General features: G+C 45.1%; 1 protein-coding gene across 1 annotated transcript in view; it reads left to right on the top strand.

Annotated features, from left to right (window-relative positions):
• The window catches only part of LOC127004019 (facilitated trehalose transporter Tret1-2 homolog), a 110,145-nt gene that overhangs the window by 86,334 nt on the left and 7,379 nt on the right, over positions 1 to 16,432 (top strand). The window contains exon 2 of the mRNA XM_050871225.1: positions 12,378 to 13,463. Coding sequence (XP_050727182.1) covers positions 13,224 to 13,463 — 240 coding nt within the window. The 5' untranslated portion in view covers positions 12,378 to 13,223. The remainder of the gene's footprint in view (positions 1 to 12,377; positions 13,464 to 16,432) is intronic.

The following is a 16,432-nucleotide window of genomic DNA, read 5'->3' on the forward strand; positions in this document are numbered from 1 at the left end:
CCCCGCTAATGAGTGTACGGTTTGTTGCCCTCGTGTGCTGCTGGACTTTTTTGGTGTATGTGTCCTTAAGGTGAAAATGGTGCTCTCGTTTTTTTTTTTAACCAGTTTTTAGGGAACACAGTTGGCAGCGACGGGCCAAACTTGTGCCATGATAAAGACCCCAAAAAATAGATGATGCATAAAGTGATCACAAATACGTTGATACATATTATGAAGTGGTTTGCGTGAGTGATGATTTTTTTTCATTTTTCTCGCTTAGAGGGGACTTTAAGAAACATTATCCCCGCAGCTACTAGATTAAGGATACTGGAGTTTGAGCAACGTAATAGTGTAATAGATTTTTTTAGGGGGTGATGAAAGCGGACAGAGAGGAAGCCAGTCCTTGATAGAAGCTTGTGGTCGTCTTGAAAGCTCTTCCCTTACTCAGCGATGCCAGGAAATACAAATTCAAAAAACAACAGCAGCTTATACACTGTTCTTAACCCTCCTTGGATTCTACATACTTCACTTCCAAATTCTTTCTTCTTGACATACATGCGTCATACCACTACAAAGATTATTGATTTTGATAATCAATATTAATAATTCACAAAGATTATTAATTTAGCCATTTATTTGACCCCCACAAGTGTTTTACAGAAAAACTCGTTTGTAGGGAAATGTTCCTTGCTGACAAAGTGTAGGAAATTTTCTGAAGGGAGGGAGAGCTTGTAATACGGCCAATGGACACAGGAAACTGGTATCATTATAGAAGCCAAACCTATAAACGAAAACACAGCGAAGAAGACAGACCAACAATACGCGTTAGAAATTAAAAACACAAAAGACACAGCGAAGAGAGAAGCCAAAGCAAAGAAAACTACCATAGAGACAACACGTGTTTGTAATTAAATACACACGAAAGACACAGCACAAATAAGAAGACCCGCCACGACGTGTTTAAGAAGGCGGCGGCGGTAATCTTTAGAGGGAAATTATCGCGTCGCGGAAGTTAATCATTGGCTGAGCGTAAATTTCTCTTTTGGTCGAATAGCGGCGAGATAAGACGGCAGGGGAGGCCATTGTGCTGCCGAGGGAGGGAGGAAGGGAGGAAGAAAGGGAGAGAAAAGGAAGGAAGGCAGGGAGGAAGGAGAGATGAGGGCAGGGAGGGAGGGAGGGAAATGAAGGGGAGAAAAAGAAGAGTGGTGTTGCTGCGTGTGGGGAGAAAAAGGGCATTGGTTTTCACACACACACACACACACACACACACACACACACACACACACACACACACACCAATAAGCATCCCTTCCGTGTCCACTTTTCACTTTAATCACGTCACGTCCTGCTTCTTATTACAAAACTTGGGATGCCGGCCCTCGTGATGCCTCTACCTGCTCTGCGCCCTCACGTGATGGATGCCAGGAAGAGAAGGAGGAGGAGGAGGAGGAGGAGAGGAAAGGGACATATTATAGGGAGAAATGAATACTCAAGTCAAATCGTGAAGTAGAGAAGTGGGGGAAAAATGAGGAACTGGAGAAGCAATAGGATGTAGATTGAGAGGAAAAAGGGATGAAGAAACATGGAAACATGGAAACATGGACTAGCAGGCAGCAGAAAGCCTGTTGGCTCATTACTAGGCTGCCTGCGTTCAGTGATTTAATCAATCCGTTTGCCACAGGAGTGGCTTGCAGGGAAGGATTAAAGCACTTGTGTACCTACTCTTGGGAACGTTCAGTTCACTCCTGTTGCAGCAAAGTGGCGATCAATGCGTTTCTTGAAGGAGTTGATGGTCTCTGCGCTAACCACTTCTGCAGGAAGGCTGTTCCAGTGGCGAACAACTCTATTCGAGAAATAACTCCTGCCGATGTCGGTATTGCATCGCTTTGCTTGAATTGTTTTTCCGTTGTTTCTTGTTCTCAGGTTAGTTTGTAGCGTGAAGAGTTTGGAGTGATCAACGTTGCTGAGCTTGTTCAGGTACTTAAAGACTTGTATCATGTCTCCCCGCAGTCGTCTCTTTTCCAACGTGAAGAGGTTGAGTCGCTCGAGTCGTTCTTCATAGGGTTTCGTCCTCAGTGATGGTATCATCTTCGTGGCGCGGCGCTGTACTCTCTCAAGTAATTCAATGTCTTTCCTGTAATTAGGAGACCAGAATTGCACGGCGTATTCCAGGTGGGGCCTTACCAGCGAATTATACAAGGATAACATAACTCCCGGCGTCTTGTATTCGAAGTTCCTCGATATGAACCCAAGCATTGTATTGGCTTTCTTACAGGCGGACTTGCAGTGTTTTGTTTGTTTCAAGTCACTGCTGATGGTGACCCCGAGGTCTCTTTCCTCTTGCACAACATGTAGTGGTGCGCCACCCATGTGGTATATGTGGTTGCTGTTTCTGGATCCGATATGCATTACTTTACATTTGGTAGTGTTGAAGGACATCTGCCATTTTTCTGACCACCGAGTGATCTGGTCCAGGTCTCTCTGGATAATTTCGCAGTCTGCCGTCGTGAGGGCCTTCCCACCCACCTTTGTGTCGTCGGCAAATTTTGAAAGATTGGATTTTAATCCTAGTTCTAGGTCGTTAATATATATGATGAAAAGTATGGGTCCCAGCACTGACCCCTGTGGCACTCCACTTGTGACCGGGAGCCACTCGGAGGCCTGTCCGTTGAGTACAACTCGTTGTTTTCTTTCTGTGAGCCAGTCTTTGATCCACGCTGTCAGATCGTCGCCTAATCCCGCCGACTTCAGTTTCTTGAGGAGTCTTTCATGTGGCACTTTGTCAAAGGCTTTCTGAAAGTCTAGATATATAACATCACTGGGGATATGATTATCCCAGTTTTCATAGATACCTTGGAAGAAGTCCAATAAATTGGTTAAGCATGAGCGTTTGTTCCTGAAACCGTGCTGAGCATCGGAAATGATGTTGTTGTCTTCAAGGAACCTAACGAGTTTGTCTCTGATGATCTTCTCGAGGATTTTACCCGCCACTGAGGTCAGGCTGATTGGTCTGTAGTTTAGGGCCACACTTTTGTCTCCCTTTTTGTAGATCGGTGTTACGTTCGCTTGTTTCCAGTCTTTCGGGACTTTGTTTTGTTGTAGTGACAGATTGTAGATGGCGGTGAGTGGCTTGAGGATTTGCTGCTTGAGTTCCTTGAGCAGCCTGGGTGACAAGTCGTCGGGTCCGGTAGACTTGTTTGTCTCGAGTTTGTCTAGGTACTTTCTCACATCCCGTTCGTCGATTGTACCAATTTCTAGGGAGTGATTCCCATCGGTGGGAAGGGCTCTCGGTACGGACTGGGTATTCTCGACCGTGAACACAGACGCGAAGTTCCTGTTTAGGATTTCGACCATTTGTCTACTGTCCTGTGTTAGTACGTCACTTTCATCTTTTAGGGGACCGATATTGCTTTTGTCTTCTTTTTGGTTCTTATGTACGTGAAGAACTTTTTCGGGTTGGACTTGGCTTCGCGTGCAATTTGCTTTTCATAGTCACGTTTACTCTGGCGAATGAGTGTTCTGCAAGCTCTGAGGCTTTGATGGTACTGCTCGCGTGCCTCGTCAGTGCTGTTTTCCTTTAGCAAGTTGTATTTTCTCTTCTTCAAATTAATCGCCCGTCGAACTTGGGTAGTCATCCATGGTGTGCTTGTGGCATTATTTGTTCTCCTTGTCTTCATGGGAACAGTCGTTCTCTCTACCTCCAGGAGTTTGTTCTTAAAGCCGTTCCACGCGCCGTCCACCGGAGTGAGGTTCACGGGTTCCCAAGTTGTCTGGGTTAGCAGCTCACGAGCGAAGTTAAAATTGGCTTTTTTGTAGTCTGGAATCTTGGACATGTTTTCGGTGAGTTCATGGTCTGTTCTGATTTTTAGGCGAATTAGGTGATGGTCGCAACCATCCAGTTTTTCGCCGACTTGACATTCACGTGTGAGATCTGAATCACTCACGAGTACTAGGTCTAATAAGTTATTTTCCCTCGTCGGTTGGGTAACAATCTGAGTAAGAAAATTGTCCTCTAACATTTCGAGCAATCTGTTACCCTCCCGATCTCCAATCATCGTGGTCCAGTCAATGTTGGAACAGTTAAAGTCCCCGATTATGACTGACTGTTTGTTTTGTGTTATGGTGTGAATTTCCTCGTACAGCGCTTCGTCGTCCGCTGCTTGTTGCTTTGGAGGTCTGTAAACGGTTCCAATCGTTATTTTGTTGTGCTTGCTAGTCTCCAGTTCAACATATACAGTGTCATATTTCTCTGAGTCTTCTTTGGTTATTTCCACGGCAGGGTATTTGTTCTTGACGTAACAGATAACACCTCCTCCTTTCTTGTGAAGTCTGTTTTTGTAGAAGCTCTCGTATCCCGGAATTGAGAATTCGGTCATTAGGTGGTCAGAGGTGGCCCACGTTTCGGTGATGGCAATCACGTCCGGACTTTCTACGTCAACATAGGCAAGTAACTCATCCCGTTTGGGTATTAAGCTCCGCGCGTTGGTGTATAGGACAGAAATGTCCTTCTTGACTTCAACGCTTCGCGGCACAGTAGTCTGGTGTCTGCTTGTGTTCACTGTTGGGGGCCTTGGTGTGTAATGAGCGGTCCCTACTGGTTGGTTGTTTACGATACTTTGGTGCCCCTCCCGCGCTCGGAGTTTTTTTTAGTACAAAAGTACCTCCTCGTTCAGCAACCTACCAAGCCCTGCTGAGCCAATCGCATTGAGGTGAAGACCGTCAGGACGGAAAAGGTCAGGGATATCATAGAAATGATCCCACTGACTTGCGAATGAAACTTCCTCGTCCTGACAGAGGTGCTTCAATCTGTTGTTGATGTTCGACGCCTTTCTGTGGAAGCCTGTGAAGGCGTTGATTCTCGGAAGAATCCGGGAGACAAAGATGTGGCTTGACTTATCCTTGAAGCGGCGGATTACTCGTCGGTAGTCAGCTATAATTTCCTCCGTGGACATCGTTTGAACGTTGTTCGTGCCAGCGTGCAAAACAAAGAGTGTGTCCTGCTCCGTGCGGTCTGAGACGAGGTCTACCGCTTCTTTTATATCTTGTAGTTTTGCACCAGGAATACAGTAGCGTCTTCTGTTCTTGATACTTCGTCCACAGAACTCAGTCAGTTGTTCTCTAACAATGCTGTCACCCACCAGTTTTATGTTAACCTTGGTGTTGATTCTTGATCCGTTGAAGTGTGATCCGTCTTCACAGGAGACGGCTGGGAGGATGGTCTTCCGTCTACGCCTGCAAACTAGGGGGTAGGAGGAGGAGGAGGAGGAGGAGGAGGAGGAGGAGGAAGAAGGAGGTGAAGAGAAGGAAGAAGAAGAAGGAGAAGAAGCAGGAGAAGAAGAAGAAGAAGGAGATGATGATGATGATGAGGAGGAGGAGGAGGAGGAGGAGAAAGAGGAGAGGAAAGAGACACATTTTAAGGAGAATGGATTGAGTCAGGGCACGACTTTGAAGAGTGGGAAAGGAAAGAGTTGATACAAAATTAGAAGGAAGAGAAGGGAAGGAAAGGGAAAGGAAGAGAAAGGAAAAAGACACATAGTAAAAAGAAAGGAATAAGTCACGGCACAAAACAGAAGAGGGAGAAAGGAATAAAGAAATAGAAAGGGAAGTGGAGGAGGAAGTAGAGAGGGAGCAAAAGCGAATGAAAAGAAGGAAAACTAAATAATTAACTAATGAAAGAGGCAACGTAGGAGAGGAAAAGAGGGAAAAAAGAAGAAGTAAAGGAAGAGGAGGAGGAGGAGGAAAGTTAATGAGGGAGAAGAGTAAGAAGGGAGAAGAAAGAGGAAAGAGCAGAGTATAAAGAAAGAGGAGGAAGTCAAATAGGGAAGGAGAGTGAGTTTGGGGGAAAAAAAGGGAAAGAGGAAAATGAGGAGCAGGAGGAGGAGGAGCAGCAGGAGGAGGAGGAGGAGAACGAGAACGACAACGAGGAGGAAGAGGAGGAGGAGGAGGAGGAGGAGGCCAGGGAGAAGGGGAGTGGAAGGAACGGGAAGGGATAGGATGGGATGGTAAGGGGGAGGAAGGGAGGAAGGGAGGAGGAGGAGCCATCTGGTGGGAATCGATGAAGTCTGACATGGTCCTTTATCTCGTCCCGTAACCCTGACACCGCTGACGTTAATTAAGGGCTTGGAGGCTGTTCGCTTGTTCCTTTGGAGGGCGCCACGTGGTCTTAGGGTCGTATTTTAAAAGATTTCGTCGCCCAAGTTCACAAATTTGACAAGGCTTTCGTATGAGTTTAGGGCATTTCCAGCAGTAGTTTTATGACCCTGGTGGTAGTTTGATCCTTTTTCAGTATCGTGAGCCAAAAGAAACACTCATTAGAACCCGACTGATCATTTCTCTGACTTAAAAGGCCTTAGTGCGTGTGTGTGTGTGGGAGGGGGGGGGAGGGAGGAAGCGAGGGGCTATGCTGACGAAAACTGGTGATAGAAAATGGGAAAGAAGGAAGGAAGGGGAGACAAAGAGTAAATAGGTCAGTAAGTAAGTAAGAAAGGAAGGAAGAGGAAATATGATATGGGGAGAAAAGGGAGAAAAGGAGGGAGGGAAGGAGGATGCTTGATGGAAGACGAAGGGGAGAAAAAGAAATGACAGAGAAAAGTAAGTCAAGATGTGTGTATGTGTGTGTGTGTGTGTGTGTGTGTGTGTGTGTGTGTGTGTGTGTAATTAAACCGACCCAGAGAGAGAGAGAGAGAGAGAGAGACCGTGTTGTGTGTGTGTGACCTCCCCGGCACAGACAGACAGACAGACGAGCCGCGAGTGCCGGGCCGCGCCAAAATTGTTGTATCTGGCGAGAGTTCGGAGACAAAAACGTGGAATTTGCGGCCGGAGTTTGGGAGCGGCGTGCCTGGCGGGGCTGATTGGGCCGCCGAGGGTGGGGAGGGGGGGAGGTGTTAGAGGGGGTCTGCTGGTGGCGGGGGAGAGGGGGGAGGGGGTGGCAGGGTTGTCAGTGGGTGGGTGGGTGTGTTGTGACCGCTGCGCTGGGGGGGGGAGGGAGGAAGGCGAGGGTAAGGGAGAGGGGCGTGAGATAGGGGGGGTGAGGGAGAGAGGTGTGCGGAGAGGGGTGTGGGAGAGGAGGGCAGGAGAGGGGTGTGGAAAAGGAGCGATAAATGGGGTGTGGGAGAGGTGTGTGTGGAGAGGGGTGTGACAGAGGGGTGAGGGAGAGAGGTGCATGGAGGGGTACAGGAGAGGGGTGCCGGAGAGGGTGCGAGAGAGGGGTGTGAGGGAGGGGTGTGAGGGAGAGGAGTGCGGGAGAGGTGTTCATAAGAGGCTTTGGAGTCGGAGGGGTGAGGAATGAAAGGAGAGAGAGGGAGATATGAAAGAAGAGGGAAGGGAAGGGGAAAGGGAGGAAGGGAGGCTGTGAAGGGGAGGGATGAGGAGGGTAAGTGCACATAAGTGCTTGATCCCTTGATTACGATGAGGCAGAGGATAATGAGTGTGAATTTATGGGATAATGTCTATAGAGTCTTCTGCTAATGATGATTATGAAAATGATGATGATGATTTAACTGTGACTACTTTTACTACAACTACTACTACTACTACTACTACTACTGATAATAATAATAATAACAATAATAATGATAATAATAATAATAATAATAATAATAATAATAATAATAATAATAATGATAATAATAATAATAATAATAATGATAATAATAATAGACAGCTAATACAAATAGAAAACAAAACACTGATGGAAAAAGTTTTAGTTCATTAGTAAAATTAGGAAGTTATCTGCGGCACACACGCATGTCTTCCTTTAGTATTCTTCGCGACAGACAGACAGACAGACAGACAGTTCTCAGGGCGCCACATTCACATTAGCATTATTAGATCAGAAAGGAAGAGAATATTGTAAGGAAGAGGAGGAAGGGAGGAAGGGGAGGAGAAGTAGGTAGGGAGAAGGAGGAAGGGAAAGGAAGGAAAGGAAAAAGGGGGGAAAGAATAGAGGAAAGGAGAGGGAGAGGGAGAGAAGGTGGGGCTCGTGACACACACACACACACACACACACACACACACACACACACACACACACACACACACACACACACACACACACACACTCCATCTCGGAACAGACACTTCATTCAACTTTAACTGACAGGCAAAAAAAAAAAAAAGGGAGACAGAAAAAGTACATCATTATTGAAGAAGTAATCGGAGGGGAAGGAAATAAATTAGGAAGAAAAAACTTGACAAGGTATAATTTGTTAGCTTTATCATTTATTTAATTTTTTTTTTCTTTTTTTTTTCTTTTGTGCTATAACGGGAGACTATTTTACTTTTTTTTCGATTTGAGTTCTTACTTTAAAATAATCGAGTTTTTTTTTTTAATTCGTCACATGCTGGGGTTTTTTTTCTTTGTTTTTTCCATTATATCTATTTTTCGTAATGCGTAGCTACTGTGTTCAATTATTACTGGTTTTTGGAACGTGGATAAAAAGGCAATTAATGTTTCCTCGTATATTATTCTCTCTCATTCATCTTCATCTATTTCCTCCTTTTCCTCCACCTAATATCTTTTTCTCTTCCTCTTTTTCATTCATATCCTCCTCTTTTCTTCCACCTATTTCTCATTTTCTTCTTCTCCAACTTTATATTACTCTTCATTCTCCAACTAATTTTCCTCCTCCTCCTCCTCCTCCTCCCCCATCCCCCCCCCCCATCTTCCTTCTCGTCACCACTCATCATCATCATCAAGTAATAGTTGTTTTCCTCCTCAGACTCAAATTCTGTCTGTTATTCTCCTTTTTTTTACCATTTCCGTCTTTAGTTATATTCCTCCTCTTTCTCCTTAATTCCTTCCTCAGCCTCACGTTATATCAGCGCGTCAGGGTCATTTTCTTCCTCTAAGGCTCACATCCTGTTTGTTTTCCTTCTTTTTACCGCCATTTCCTCCTACACCTATCCCTCTTCGGCCTCCATGATTCCTTCCCCAGCCTCGTCCTCTCATCACTTTTCATCATTGCGCAAGAGTCATTTTCTTTCCTCTAAGCCTCACATTCTGTCTGTTTTTCTTTTTTTTCCGGCATTTCCGCCTACACCTCTTCCTCTTCTTCTTCCATGATTCCTTCCCCAGCCTCGTCCTCTCATCACTTTTCATCATTGCCCAAGAGTCCTCTAAGGCTCACATTCTCTCTCTTCATCAGGTAGGAATCGTTTCTCTCGCCCAAAGCCCATATTTTTAAACGGAGGAGGAGGAGGAGGAGGATTAGGTAAGCGATATGGAAGAGACCAACAACTATGACGAGAGAGAGGAAGGAAAAAGAAGGCTAAAAATGTATTACAGGAAGGATAAAGGCGATAATGAAGGAAGTTTTCTTGTTTCTTCTTTCCTCTGCCGTCTGTCTCTTTATTATTCGAGTTCTTCATCTTTCCAACTCTTTTTCAGTATCCTCTTTCACTTACTCTACCTCGTCTCGAGCTCCCATTAGAAAGCTCCGGTGATTAAAGAGATTTCAGAGGAACTAAGAATAGGAGACATACTTTTATTTTATTTTTATTTTTCCCTTTCTCTTTGTCTTCTTTCTCTTCTCTCTTTTCCTATACTAATCTCTTTTTTTTTCCTACGTCTGTTTTCCAAGGCCACAGAGAAGATCAACCGGGCTTCCATTGGTGTGTTTCCCATTCAAGACGCAAAAGTCGTGTAAAACTATCGCTAGCATCACAAAACAGTCCATCAAAAGCCCGCCAACTTCTACGAGAGACTTTTTAAATAGGCAAACTGAAGTGCTGATGCGTTTAAAAAGGGCTTAAGACTTGCATTCGCTCTCCTTTCCTTCCTTCCTTCATTGGCCACCCTCCGCCTCCAGTGAATTGTTTGGACCACCGTTGCCAGATTGTCGTACTCAGAGCATAGTATTTACCGGTTTCTGACGCCTAACTATTGCCAAGAAACATCAGGAATTAACTATTTTAGCGATAATTATAAGTGAATCTCCTTTTGGGGGTCGGAAGTCGGTAAATATAAGAGGCTGAGTAAGACAATCTGGCAACGTTGGTTTGGACGCGCCTGTCTCCCGCCTCGTCCGCCTTTGTCACTCACGCTGCCAAAATGTTGCACGCTTAGGGAATTCTGCGTCCTCCTTCTTTTGTGCCTCTCCTTGACTCTCTATTCTTTTCATATTCTCTTTCTGTTTCTTTTTATCGAAGTTTTTTTATAGTTTCTTCTTTCGTGTTCTTTCTCTTTCCAACTCTTCTTCTTTCACATTGTTTCTTTCCCCAACCCTAATCTTTTCCAATTATTTCCTTTCCCTCACTGTTTTGTTGATATTTTTTTCTGTTTTCTCTTTGGAGGTTTCTAGTTTCTTCATTCCCTTGTCATTTGTCTCTTTGTTATTCGAGTTCTTCCTCTTTCAAACTCTTTTCCTGTATCATCTTTTACTTGCTTTGTTTCTTTCCCCAACCCTAATCTTTTGCAATTATTTCCTTTCCTTGACTCTGTTCTGTTGATATTTTTTCCTGTTTTCTTTTTGGAGTTTTGTATTTTCTTCTTTCCTCTGCCATCTGTCTCTGTGTTATTCGAGTTCTTCCTCTTTCCAACTCTTTTCCAGAATCCTCTTTCACTTACTTTGATTCTTTCCACAACTTTAATCTTTTGCAATTATTTCCGGCCTTTGCTGTTCTTCCTATTCTGTGTCTGTGTTATTCGTAATTTTTCTTCTTTCTCTTGTACAATTCCTGCCCATCATATTTTTTTTTTAATTTCGTATCCCTTAACCTTATTCCATTGTTGTTGTTTTCTCTTCGTCGTTTTGTTCCTTTTTATCGTACTTATATGTGTGTCCCTCTGTTATTCGTGTTCTTCCTCCTCTCCTTTTCTTCAATATTGTCTTTATCCTTCCTGTAATATATTTTTTAGCCTTCTTATTTTTTTCTTTCTTCTCTCTCGTCATAGTTGTTCTCTCCCATATCGCTTACCTAATCCTCCTCCTCCTCTTCTTCCAACTCCTCCTGCCGCCCCTTCCTCCCCTCCTTCGCTTGTCGCCGTCGTAAATTATGAGTTCCCCTTTTTTTCTTGCCATCAAAGTCCCCCGTTTTTTCGTCGTTGCATAAGCTGCGTGTTGGACGGCTGTCGAGGTGGCCGGCGAGTCTTGTTTAGGGGACGACGCGAGCCGAAGATGGAGATTAACAGAGCTTCTTCTTCTTTGTCCTCCTCCTCCTCCTCCTCCTCCTCTTTCTCCTTCCTGCTGTTTCCATTCTCTTTTCCCCTCACCTTCCTTTTCTTGGTCTTTTCCTCTTCTATTCCCCTTTTTCATTTCACATCGTTTTCTTTTTCTTCCTCTTCCTCTTCGTCTACTTTGTGTTAGGTCTCTCTTCTTCCTCTTCATTCTTTTTCTCATGCTCAGTTTCTTTCTACGACTCCTCCTCCACCTCTTCCTCCTCCTCTTCCTCTTCCTCCTCTTCCTTCTCCTTTATCTTCTTTGTCCTTTTTTTATAATTTTGTTCCCTTTTTTTCTCGGTCGTGTTAATGTTCGCTGTTTTTTTTTCTTTGCCATCATTTACGATTTTCTTTCATTTCTATTGTTTCTCTCTCTCTCTCTCTCTCTCTCTCTCTCTCTCTCTCTCTCTCTCTCTCTCTCTCTCTCTCAAGCACCTGTTTCCACACCTGTTCGTTAATTACTTTCCCTTGTACGTCCTCTTGTGGTAATGGTTCGAGAGAGAGAGAGAGAGAGAGAGAGAGAGAGAGAGAGAGAGAGAGAGAGAGAGAGAGAGAGAGAGAGAGAGAGAGAGAGAGAGAGAGAGAGAGAGAGAGAGAGAGAGAGAGTCATAGTTATCCTCAGAGTGAAAAGAAAAAAAAATGATGTGAGGAAATTGCTTCGTTTCCCTCAGTCCTCTGTCACACATCTCACCTCTTCCACCACCACCACCACCACTACTACACACACCACCACCACCACCTACATACTCCACCACCTACATACACCACCTCCTATATACACCACCACCTACATACACCACAACCACCACCACCCCCCACGCAGCCGTCCCCGCCATCACAAACAGATTTTTCCTACATACAGTTTTTATTCCTCGTCCTCTCTATCCGAGCTTTTTTACCACTTCCCGTTTGCTCCACTCTTCCAGTTTCATTTTTTGTTGTTGTTGTTGGCTTTTTTTTCCTTTTCACCTGTTACCTGTTCCGTTTGTTTTTACCCTGCATCATTTGTATCATTAGTAGTTATTAATGTCTATGGCATTGTTGCCACATACAAAATATCACCATCACCACCAATGTGAAACAACAGGAACAATGATGACAACAAAAAATAATTGTTATTTTTTTAACCGTTAAGAAAATATTTTATATATTTTCCCTATGAATGTCATGCAGTATTTTATAGAACATATTTCACGACATTCTCTATGTTATATTAATTTGGTTTCGTCTCTCCTTTCAGGTAACCAGGCAGGCCAGCTGACCTGCCGACGCATCCCCGCCAGCTGGTGTCTTCCGCCAGCTGTGTTCGTTCCGAGCTGCTGTGCTCCCCGCAGCACAGTGTTCCCGCTAAGCCCGCGGCCCCCACGCCAGGCGCTCTGACCTCCTGCCTCCATCTAGGCTTCCCGTTTGGTGTGACGCTCCGCCGGTCACGGCTCAGCGGAGTGTGGGGCAGTCGAGGCAGTGCCGTGGCAGACAGCGGCCGCGGCAGCGAGGGGCGCGGCACACCCTGAGTGGTATGCCCGCCTGCCACGCCGACAGAGTGCAAGGAAAACCAAGTCGACCCTCGATAAGGAGTCAGGCTTGCCGCGTAATGCAAAGGTTACTGGCGTTACGCCGGAGCTGTTTCCTCCGTAGTAACTCTGACTTTCGAATTGAACGAGGCTGGGACCTCTTCTAGGCTGTGTTCGGTCACGCCCTTCCGGCCATCACGCCGCGAGCTTCCTCGCCGAACACTCGACACACACATAGTCTTGATAAGGGAGAGTTCTGATAGAGCTGAATCAGTCACCCGCCCCCCAACCCCACCCGCCCCCCAAGACCCCCCTGAGCCACGAGGAGGGCCCCCGGTCCTCCCTATCTCGCCGCGACGCTCGTGGACGCCGGAAACACCGACCTCGCCACCTCTGTATGCCCGGCGAGGCTCACCACGAAGCCTCCACACAACCCGGGAGGAGCCAAGGCGGCGGTGGTGGTCGTGCGACGGTCGCCTCGCCCTCCAGCCATCACGCCCACGCCCAGCCCACTCAACCACTACCAGGAGGCCCATGTTACGTACCACACGGCCTCCTACCCCAACCACTACCCGATGCAGGTGACCAAGCCTGTGCGGGCGGCCACCCACCCGGGGATGGCGAAGCGGGCCGCCCAAAACCACGTGAACCACCACTACTACCCCGAGCAAACCATCACGCCCGCCCACACCTCCTCCCTCAACTCACAGGTCACTTCGCCCAGCAGCACCATGAGCCGCAAGCCGTGCAAAAAAACACCCCAAGCCGCCAAGTATGTGTACGTGACGCCCCCGGCCCCGCAGCACTGCACACAGGTAAGGCGAGACACACCTGGGGCCGCCGGGAGGGAGGGAGAAAGGGAGGGTTGGGGAATGGCGGGTAGAAATGAAGGAAATAGAGAGAGAGAAAAATGAGCAGGACTGGCGTGGCAGATGGGAGAGAAGAAAGACTCAGATTGGAGAAAGTGTATAGGGAGAAAATAGGTACTGGATGAAAGGGGAAAAAGGATAATGAATAGTAGAATTAATAAGAAAAGGCAAGTTGAGGAGGAGGAAGCAGAAGGAAATAAAGAGAGAGAGAAACGATCAAGTCAGAGACGTGGCAGGAGGAAGGGTAAAAAGGGTGTGGAGTGAATAGGTGGATGAGAGGGGGAAGGAGGGGAATGAACAGAAGTAGTAAGAGATGGAGTGTTAGGGAGAAGGTAGAAACTAAAAATGAAGAAGTAAAGGAAGAGGTGAATAAATATGACAGAGACGAGGAAACTGGGAAGCAAGAAAGGATGAAGTTAGATTGTGTACAGGGATGGAATAGGTAGATGACAAGGGGAAGAGGGGAGTAAACAGGTGAATTAACAAGGGGAACAATGGCAGGAGAAGGGAGTTGCATCAGAGTTAAAGCAATACACGTTGAGCCGCATTCACCACAACTTTGATCCTCATTGCAGCCGGTCAGGATGTAATTACGCTCTTTTTCATGTTACCGAGCGAGGGACGGGGAGGAAAGCAGCTCACCTGTAATTAGTGGCGGATGAGCCGTACAGTGCACCTGTTCCCAGACTCACCTGCTCCCTACAAGCACAGGCTCACTCCATCTCCTCCTCCGCGTTACGAGTTCCTATCAGTCACACACACGCACACACACGCACGTATTCACAGATCTGTTCGTTATTATTATTTTCCATCATTAGAGTAAACAAACAATCCTATAGCACGCAGGGACAAACAGACAAACAAACAGGTAAACAAACGAACAAGCAATAAAATCCCTCAAAACACACACACACACACACACACACACACACACACACACACACACACACACACACACACATACACACACATTCACATTCACAGATCTGTTCGTTATTATTATTTTCCATCATTAGAGAACACAAACACTCCTTTAGCACGCAGGAACAAAGAGACAAACAAATAAGTAAACAAACAAACAAGCAATAAAATCCCTCAACACACACACACACACACACACACACACACACACACACACACCTAACAAGTCCCTCAGATACTCTACACATATTTCAGCTGTATTTTCTTTAATTCGAGACTGAGCTGCGTCTGAGTGGTCACAACAGCCGTAAAATTGTCTAGGCGAAATACCGTGATGAAATCTTTTAGATCTTACGCTTTGTTATTCTGCTTCATATCGAATTCACATTGTATTTCCTCACGTTTTTCTATGTATTAACCTTTGGCATCATCGTACTCTTCATCCTCACACTCTCCTTCCTCTTCCCCTGCATCTTCATTCCCCTGCATCATATTCAATAAATCTTTAACAGCTGGAAAAGTTCCGTCGGATTGGAAACTTGCAACTGTCACACCAATTTTCAAAAAGGGGGACAAGTCTCATCCAGGAAACTATCGACCAATTAGCCTGACATCTATTGTTTGTAAGTTAATGGAGACTATCATTCGCGACAATATGGTGAAATTCTTCGAAGAAAATAATATGATAAATAATTCGCAACATGGCTTCCGTAGTAAACGTTCGTGTTTGACTAACTTACTTGATTTTTTTCACTATATTTTTGAGGTGTTCGATGAAAGCAAATCAGTTGATATCATATATCTGGATTTTCAAAAGGGATTTGATAAGGTTCCCCACCAACGATTGCTCAGCAAACTACTGGCGCACGGTATCTCGGGAAACGTTCACAATTGGCTTGTGGACTGGCTCTCTGGGCGGAAACAGAGAGTAGTTCTAAACGGTGTAACATCTAATTGGCTCGATGTCAAAAGCGGCGTACCTCAAGGATCAGTGCTTGGCCCCATGCTCTTCTTAATTCATGTTAATGATATCGATGATGGGCTCACTTGCAAAGTATCAAAATTTGCTGATGACACAAAAATTGCTAGTAAAGTAACTGCGACACTCGACGAAGAAGCTTTACAATCAGATATAGATCGACTTGCACGTTGGGCCAATCAATGGCAAATGAAATTTAAGGTTGACAAATGTAAAGTGTTGCACATCGGAAAAAATAACAATCGCGTTCGGTACGTAATGAATGGCCAACAACTTTCTGCAGTAAGTAAAGAAAAGGATCTTGGAATCACTATATCAAGCGATTTAAAGCCCGGTCAGCATTGTTCAGAGGTAGTTAAAACTGAAAACAAATTGGTTGGCTTCATCGGACGAGTCTTTAATAATAAATCCGAAAAAGTAATATTAAAACTGTATAATTCGTTGGTTCGACCCCGTCTAGAGTACTGTGTACAGTTTTGGTCTCCCTACTACAGAAAAGACATAGAAAAGTTGGAACGGGTCCAACGAAGAGTAACAAAGATGATTCCTAGGTTGAGAAATTTGTCATATGAGCAAAGGCTTAAAGAAGTAAATTTATTCAGCCTATCAAAACGAAGAATGCGAGGCGATCTAATAGAAGTGTTTAAAATGTTTAAAGGATTCAGTGATATTAATGCGGAAGATTACTTTACAATTGATCGATCAAATAGAACAAGAAGAAATCACAATTTGAAGATAAGTGGTAAAAGATTCTCGTCGCACGAACCTAAACACTTCTTCAATCGAGTTGTTAATGTTTGGAACTCTCTACCCTGTGATGTCGTTGATAGTACAACAGTTACGGCCTTCAAGAAGAGATTAGACAAGTGTTTTGAATCCAGCCAGCAACTAAGATATTACTCATTGTCGCAATAACGTTAAGTTCTTTCGAATACTGGTGTCCTTGTCCGCTTTTATCGCCCGGTTAGTGGTAGCAGTAATGGTAGTTCTTTCCTCTTTCCTACATAAATTCCAT

This window comes from Eriocheir sinensis, chromosome 27 (assembly GCF_024679095.1).
Source record: "Eriocheir sinensis breed Jianghai 21 chromosome 27, ASM2467909v1, whole genome shotgun sequence".
Taxonomy (NCBI): Eukaryota; Metazoa; Arthropoda; class Malacostraca; order Decapoda; family Varunidae; genus Eriocheir; species Eriocheir sinensis.